The sequence below is a fragment of the Zonotrichia albicollis genome, chromosome 16, assembly GCF_047830755.1.
Source record: "Zonotrichia albicollis isolate bZonAlb1 chromosome 16, bZonAlb1.hap1, whole genome shotgun sequence".
Taxonomy (NCBI): Eukaryota; Metazoa; Chordata; class Aves; order Passeriformes; family Passerellidae; genus Zonotrichia; species Zonotrichia albicollis.
In genome coordinates, this window is record NC_133834.1 from 15,861,029 (window position 1) to 15,868,904 (window position 7,876).

Below are 7,876 nucleotides of genomic sequence, written 5' to 3' on the forward strand. Positions count from 1 at the left end.
TCCCAGAGTTGCAATGCATGGGGCAGGTGGGGCTGTTGGAGAAGGGCAGTTCCTGTCCCCAGCCTTCCTTTGGGGAGCAAGGCAAGGCATCCCCCATCACTGTGCCTCTCCCTTTTCACCCTCAGTGGTCCAGGTGAACATCCTGGAGATGGAGACAGTGGCCAACTGGGCCAAGTTCACCATCAACATCCTCTCTGTCTACAAGTGCCGTGACGAGCGGGTCAAGCGCGGTGACAACTTTTTGTGGATCCACTTGAAGGACCTGTCCTGCAAGTGCCCCAAGATCCAGATCAGCAAGAAGTACCTGGTGATGGGGATCAGCGAGAACTCCACGGACCGGCCCGGACTGATGGCCGACAAGAACAGCCTGGTGATCCAGTGGCGGGATGCCTGGACACGGCGCCTTCGGAAACTGCAGCGGCGCGAGAAGAAGGGCAAGTGTGTGAAGCCCTGAGGGGTTTGCACCCACCCTGTCCCCACTGCCAGCCCCAGCCCAGCTGGGCACTGCCAGACTGCACCACAGACTCTGTACATATCCATAGTGCGAATGGACTCTTTGTCTATAGTGTATATTTTGGCAATGGTTTTCTGTTGTGTGCGTGTGCACGGGTGGGTGTGCGTGTCAGCCCTTTTCTCTAAGTGTGTATTAAAAATAATGCAGTAATGACAAACCTTTAACGAGGAGCAAAGTGGAGCAAGGTCCTGTGGGTGCCTGTCACCTGAAGGGGCTTGAAGGGGATTAGTGCCCTGCTCCAGGCATTCTGGAGCTCATTTTCAAGGCCTTTGTATTCCCTTTAACACAGTTGTCTTCTGCCCAGTGCTGATATCTCAGCTGGCAGTTCTTCCTTCTCCAGCATCCAGGGTATGATTCTTCCTCACTCTGAAAATGGGCTGCTGCCCGGCCTCTCTCTGCCTTTCTCCATGCCCAGGAGGAGCAGGAGGTCAGAGTCCTCTGCCCCTCATTCCAGTGTGCGGGCAGGCTGAGTGGAAGCTGTCCAGTGCTGCAGTGTCCAGCCCCAGGACCTCCATCAGGAAGGACAAATGAACTTTTACAAGGCCTTCTTCCCCTTGGGCTCAAATGGACCTGTGTTGCTGGCTGGGGCAGGACCTGTGCTGTGCTGCAGTGCCATAGGGAGAAGCCAAGCCCTGGCAGTGTGCTGGTGGCCACTACCAGGCAAGACTGTGTCCACCAGGGAGAAAGGGACAGAGCTGGCAACCCCTGGTTGCCACTGTCCTGGTGCCTAGTCCAGACAACCCAGTGAGAAAGACCTGGACACACCATTTTCCCCTCCCATGTCCACCTGCTCCATCTGAACCTGAGCCGGACTGGCCAGCCTGACTGGAGCCATCATGTGCAATCATCCATCCACCCAGGTCTGTGTGCCTGTATTCTCACCTGGTACCAACTGACACAATTCCACCTGTTCCTGTTGAGACACCAAGTGACCAATCTGCCTTGGTGTGCATCTTCAGAGCTGGCCAGACTGCGTGCTCTCCTGGGAAGAACTGGCCAAGGTTGTCCATGGAGATGCACAAGGCAGAGGTGACAGGAAGAAAGAGTTTTCATTGATCCACCTCTAGGCTTTTATATCTTCTTCACCATGTATTAGTCTCTGGTTAAACAGACACCAGTATCTTCCCATGTTGAGATTGTAGCAGTCCTGGCTTAATAAATACAAATAGAAATAATAGGTGCTCTGAAAATAGATATTCCTTTCCACACAAACCTTGCCTTGCTTATTGAATGGCTCAGTGAGGGGTTGTAGCCTAATGGTCTTCCATGAAACTTTACCCTTTCCAGCCCAGGGCAGCTTGTGTGACTCCCCATTCCAGGCTGGTGCTTCTGGGCTTCAGCATCCCAGGGTGGTGCTGGAGCTTCCAGCTGAAGAGACTGGTGGGGCACTGTTGGGTTTCTGGACAAGGGAATTTGGGGAGTGAGGATGTAGGCCCTGGGGGTGTCTGTGTGGACATGCAGGTGCACTGGTGAAGCTGCTGGAGATGCTGGAAGTGCCATTGCAGAGCTGTGGAGGGCCTGCAGCACCATTGTTCGGGTGCCATGGGTACTTGGGTGCCCACAAAGGGCACAGGGAGGCCAGAAGCTGAGGGGTGATGGGTGGGGTGGGACCACGTGGGCTTGGATGAGCTGAGATTATCCCCCTCCCTACACAGACCCTCTCTCCTCCTCTCTGAGCTGAGGGGACCCTCCCATTCCTGGCTCCTCTTGGTAGATTGTCACAGACTATTGGCCTCTGCCCTGAGATGGCTCTGGTGTAGCTGGGCCACCCAGTTCTCCTCTTCCTCCCATGGCTGCTTTCACCAGACTTGCCCTTGGCTCAGGCTCATTCCAGCCCCATGCAGCCAACAGTCACAGAAGGGTTTGGGTTGGAAAGGACCTCAAAGTCACCTTCTTCCACCCCCTGCCATGGCAGGGACACCTTCCGCTGGACCAGGTTGTTCCAAGCCCCATCCAACCTGGCCTTGGACACTTCCAGGCATGGGGCAGCCACAGCTGCTCTGGACAAATGCAGGGGTCCTGACACAGAAGCCCGTGGTGGAACGCCCTTTGGAAGTGCAAGGACAGGACTTTCATCAGGATCATCCCTCAGCATCACTCCTTGGGCTGTGGGGGTTCTCTGACCCCTCTTCTAGCAGCCACAGCCCAGAAAGAGCAGGGCAGCACCACAGGCATGGATATTCCTCAGGGCTGGGCTTTAGCAGCATGTGGTTTCTCCAAGCAAGGAGATGCACCTGTCTATGTTCCCCAAAAACACTGGGCACAGCCTTCTCAGGCAGGGAACTCCAGGGTTTCCTTTGGGACCTGATTTCTCCTCCACTGAATTGGGGCACCTAAAACTCTTTGAAAAATTTGATGATTGGAGCTCTCCATTTATCCTCCCAACAGCTCTTCCCTCTTCTTTCACCTCTGCCATCTGGAACTGTTGAGGAAGGATGGCTCCCAGCTGGCATCTCAGTGTCCTGCTGGGGTAGATCAGAAATGCCAGAGCAGAACCCCCACCCTATGGTCTGTGCTGGGGAGAGGAGCTCTCCCTCTCTCCCTCTGGCTGGGGAATGTCCTAAAATCCTGGTTGAAGGGCTGGAGGAAGCCACTCTGCACTGAGTCTAGACTGAGGAAGATATTCTTCACTGAATCTGATCCCTGAAGGACTTTTCCTGACTTCTCCTGCTTATGTCACCTCCATGTCCAAAGCAAGAATTCACCTTTCTTATTCCTCTCCCTCTGCCTGGCACAATCAGCTGGGAACTGGGGACTGCACATGGGTTTGGCTGTAGCTGGGTCACTGTGGCTGGATCACCCTGAGCTGGTGCCAGGACACCAAGAGCAATGGAGGAGGCACCATGGATTTGCTCAGAGGTGCTGCTGATCCTGCCCTGTAGATCAGTCAGGGCTTGGAGCACCCACCAGCGCAGACATCGTTTGGTGGAGGGCTGCAGATCCAGGGGCAGTCCCACACCCACCAGCACCCACCCAGCCCTGCCCACCCCTTGGTGGTGGGGGTGCTTTGCACCACTGGGAGAGGCAGAGGCCGTGGGTGACACAGGGCAGGGGCTCAGGTGGCAGCGGGCTGTGTCACACAGTCCTGGGGGCTGCAGCCAACAGCCATGGGCTTTGCAAGGGCAAGAGAGACACTGCAGTGCAAGCTCTGCTTGGCACTACAAAGCCACGTGTTTTCCAAAATAGCTCTTGAGGAAAAAAGCATTAATTGAGCAGAGCATTGCAGAGCCCGCGGTGCGCTCGCAGCTCCCGCAGCTCGCCCGGCCCAAGCCCCGCGCTGGGAGCGGCTGCTGCGGGCCCGTGTGGGAACGGCCAGAACCACCACGCACATTTCCATCCGTGTGTTTTTATTAACACAGGTCTTTTCCCAGTATTCAGCTGGGGCAAAGCATTTGAGACACAAAGGCAGCGGAAAGAGAGGCTGAGTTTGCAATTTCCCCCCTGCTTTGGGACTGAATTTTGCAGCTGGTTGAAATTTTTCTCATTTCATAACACCAGTGGACATCTTTCATGAAAATACAGAATTTGGCCACGGAAAGACACAAAATGTGAGAATACTACAGCAAACTCAATGCTCTTTTTCTGTGTTGTCCAGCCAGCTCCACTCATGAGAGATGACAGGAGTTTGAACAGCTGAACCCCAGCCGGAGTGGACACACAAATGGATGTATGTGTATTTTCCATCATTTTGCTCTTGGTAACCACATAAATAAAATTGACTGCATCAGACAGGAAAGCACATTCCTTAGGTGAAACAGGATCAAGCAAAGAGCGTTTTGCTTGGCCAACAGGGCACAGCTCAATGCTGGGGTGTGGGAATATTCTTCCTGGTGAGGAGCTGAGCCTCTAAGGGGCAAGACCCACTTAGAGTGATCCCCATCATGGTCTGACTTGCTCTTGCTCTCCTTGTTCTCCAGATGCTGTCTGTTACACAGAGCAGCTTCTGTCCATGCTGCCCTGCAGATCCAAGTGGATCTTAGCAGTGGCTTCAGCTGTCAGAGAGCAGTGCTGGTGGCTCTGCCAGCCCATGCTCTTCAGGCTTCCATGGTTAATAACATGGACAAGTCGTACTTTGCCACCTGTGGACATGGTGTGAGGCAACTGTGGCCTGCTGTCGCTCCTCAGGTGTGGTGACCTGCCCAGCCAGCCACATCTTGTCCATCCAACCAGTGCCACATCCTCTGTCCCATGCCCTTGGTACTGCAGCACTCTGTCCATCACCCCTTACCCAAGCACGGTGTTTTACTTGGCATTTTACAACCCTCACAAGTCTCATTAACATCCCAAACTTTGCCTCCTAAGCAAAGCACAGCCTCTGCAATTCCCAGCCCTACTCCTGTCCTACCAATCTCAACCACGGCTCTTTCACCCACTCAGACTCCTTCCAGAGGGGCTGCAGGACCAGGGCAGGGCACACTTCTCCCACCCATGACCATGTCAAACAAGTGTTTGGGGAATTTAATTGCTCCAAGGCCCTCTTGTCCTTGCAAAGCTGTGAGAAATGTGCTGTTCTTCAATATGCCCAGTGTCTTTTTTACCAGCCTTGGGGGCACTTATTGCACCAGTGTTAATTACCTGTCATTAATTCATTTGTTCACGTAGTCCTTCATCCATGCCTTTTTCATCTTTACAAGGGCACAATTCACTGATTAAACCCGTGCTCCTTGTGTGCACAGGATCTGCAGCACCTGTGTGGGGTCTGGGGGCACAGGGGGCTCAGCTCAGCAGCCTGAGGAGCAGGGAGAGCTTCCCCCCTCGGCTGTGGGGGGAACATGAGGAAACCATTAATCGATGGGCTGGCCCGAGCCGTGTTTTCCTAAGGAAGAGCCGAGGACGGGAACAGCTGGGGTCAGCGGGGCACCATCTGGAGAATCCCGTCAGCTCCCTCCTGCCGGGCTTTTCCCACCTCAGCGGCAATGGAGAGGATGAGGAGGGAGGGAAGAGGGGTCCCCAGAGTGCCCTGCCACAGCCCCGGCCCTGCACAGCCCCAGGCTGGCCCGGAGGCATTGCTGCGGCACAAAGAGAGCACCCACCCCGGGCTCTGCTGCCCCAGAGAGCCGTGCTGGCACCCCCATGCCTTGGGCTCAGCATCCTTGGGCAGAAATCAATGATTTCTCTGCATGGGGCAGGATCAGACCCTCAGCACCCATCAAAGCTGATCTCTATTTACACAGCCACTGTGAGACTCAATAAACAGACAATGTTTTCATCTTGGACAAGATGCTCTACCCCAAAATCTTGGAGAATCAGCCTCTCCACTGTCAGACACCACACACTGCTTCCCTCCCGCACACCCACACGATGGGAAACCATCAGCTGTGCAGGAGCGGGGAGAGGTGGCACTCACAGAAGATGGCTGTTCCTGGAGAATTCCCTGAGACAGGCAGCGGCCAGCCCAGGTATCACAGTCACCAGCTGAGCCCTGGGCTGGCCACAGTGGAGATGATGGTCCTGCTCACAGCACAGGGAGTGAGGAGATGAAGATGGGCAGAGCAAACCCAGCTCAGCACATTCAAGGAGTCTCAAGGTGCCCGGGTTGGGTCTCTGACATCTGGCACTGGCATCCCCAGAGACACCTGCAGCAGCAGCAGCGGTTGAAGCCAGGTGCTGCATCCTGTCTGTCCCCTCCTGTCCCCTGCCTGTGTCCTGCCAGACACATGACAGTGGGAGCAAGTAATCTCCAATGTTTAAAGCTTCAGGACTGTGCTATGGGTCACTAACCTGACCTCAGGGCCATTTGTGGCTTTTGGTATGTGGTGACTCTTGAGTGTCCCTTCCCAGCCATGCTGGCCACCCATGCTGTGATCCCTGTGGCCTGGGACAGGGCTGGTGCTGCTCAGGTCACTGTCCTGGGAGCCCTGGGGGCAGCCCATCCATCAGGAAACCCAGCAGGCTCTAGCTGGCCTCTTGAGCCAGAAGTGAGGTGGCTTTGGCCAGCACACACACACTGTCCCTCTCCCACCAAACCAGACGGCACCTGCAGCTGGGAGTGGGGCAGGGTGCCCAAAGCGAGCCCTTGGGGTGCCTGGGCCCCCACAGCAGCGATGCTCAGTCATTCCTGTGCCCTGCCCAAATCTGAGCCCCCAGGATGCTGGTCCTTGCCTACACCTCCATCCCATCCCTGTCCCTTGCCCTCACTTCCCGAGCAATCCCTTCCTGTCAACCTGCTGCCTGCAGGGGGAAATTCCTGGTCCTGTTATGCAAAATGAGCTCTCAGGGAATGCCTGGTGGAATCATGGGGCCTTCGTCTGCCCCGGGTGCTTTCAGACTTTTCCCTGGCATCCAGTGGGACAGCCATAAATCTCCGCTACTGCCTCCAAGTCGAACATTTCCTCCGAGCCCCATTATTAATTTTCTGAAAGATCCCATAAACCCCCAGATGGAAAAATATGGAGATATTTGCACATGTGCTGTAAAACACATTGCCCATCTATTTCAAATGGATGTGGCAATATATAAAACATACTTAGGGCATGAGCCAGGTTTCACGGTATTTAAACAAGGCAGCATGATGTAATTGGAATTTACAGTGTAAGAGCAGATTGAAGCTGGGCCATGGGTGCGTACCATATATCTTGGATCTCCTGAAGATTTGGCCTGCTCTAGAATGACAAATACCTTTTGTACTTGTCACCTATATTTTAAGTGGCTGAACAGCTCTTTTCACTAAATATAATGGTTGGAAAATATATAATTTTTTTCCATCTGAATTTCAGAGCCTCTCTGGAGAAGGGAGATCTGCCCTGTTCCCTGTAAAGAGTGTGATTCCTAGGGATGCAGGGGTCTCAGAGCCAGCATTGGCCATTCCCTCATCCCCCAGGCCAGTGGCTCCTGTCCCTGGGAAGAACACTGCCACCACCTCTCCACTGCATGGCCTCAATGGTGGCAGTGAGGACCTCAGAGACTCCATGGTGTGGGGTGGTGATGAGGATTTGCTTCCCATGGCCACCGTCCAAGGCCAGATTGGATCAGTCTCTGACCAATCTAGTCTTGTGGGAAGTATCCTGTCCATGGCAGGGGGTTGGAAAGGGACATCCTTTAAGGTGTCTTCCAACTCAAACCATTCTATGATTCCCTGGAGCTGGAGAGGGTGATCAGCCTCAAACACTGCTCTCCACTGCTGGGAAGAGCACCTGAAGCTCCTGGGGCTGCTGGCAGGGGCACAGGCCAGGAGCTGCTACAGGTGAGAGCAGCCAATGGAAGGGGTGTCACCATCAGGTACACAAAACAAGCTGTGGTGAAGCCTTTCAGGTGCCTCCACCCCCGGCAGCGATGGCAGTATCAGGCAAGAGGTGGGAACCCCTCCAGACCAGGCGGTGGGAGGATGATGGGAGTGTAGGGGATGTTTAGGCACCACCCAAG

At 54.6% G+C, this 7,876-nt stretch overlaps 1 protein-coding gene across 5 annotated transcripts in view; it reads left to right on the forward strand.

Moving 5' to 3' along the window:
* NTN3 (netrin 3) overlaps positions 1–2,095 on the forward strand; it is a 33,092-nt gene extending 30,997 nt beyond the window's left edge. For all 5 annotated transcript variants that reach the window (XM_074552818.1, XM_074552815.1, XM_074552814.1 and 2 more), the window contains one exon: positions 126–2,095. In XM_074552818.1, the coding sequence (XP_074408919.1) occupies positions 126–454 (329 nt within the window). In that variant the 3' untranslated portion in view covers positions 455–2,095. The remainder of the gene's footprint in view (positions 1–125) is intronic.
* The last annotated feature ends 5,781 nt before the right edge of the window (positions 2,096–7,876 follow it).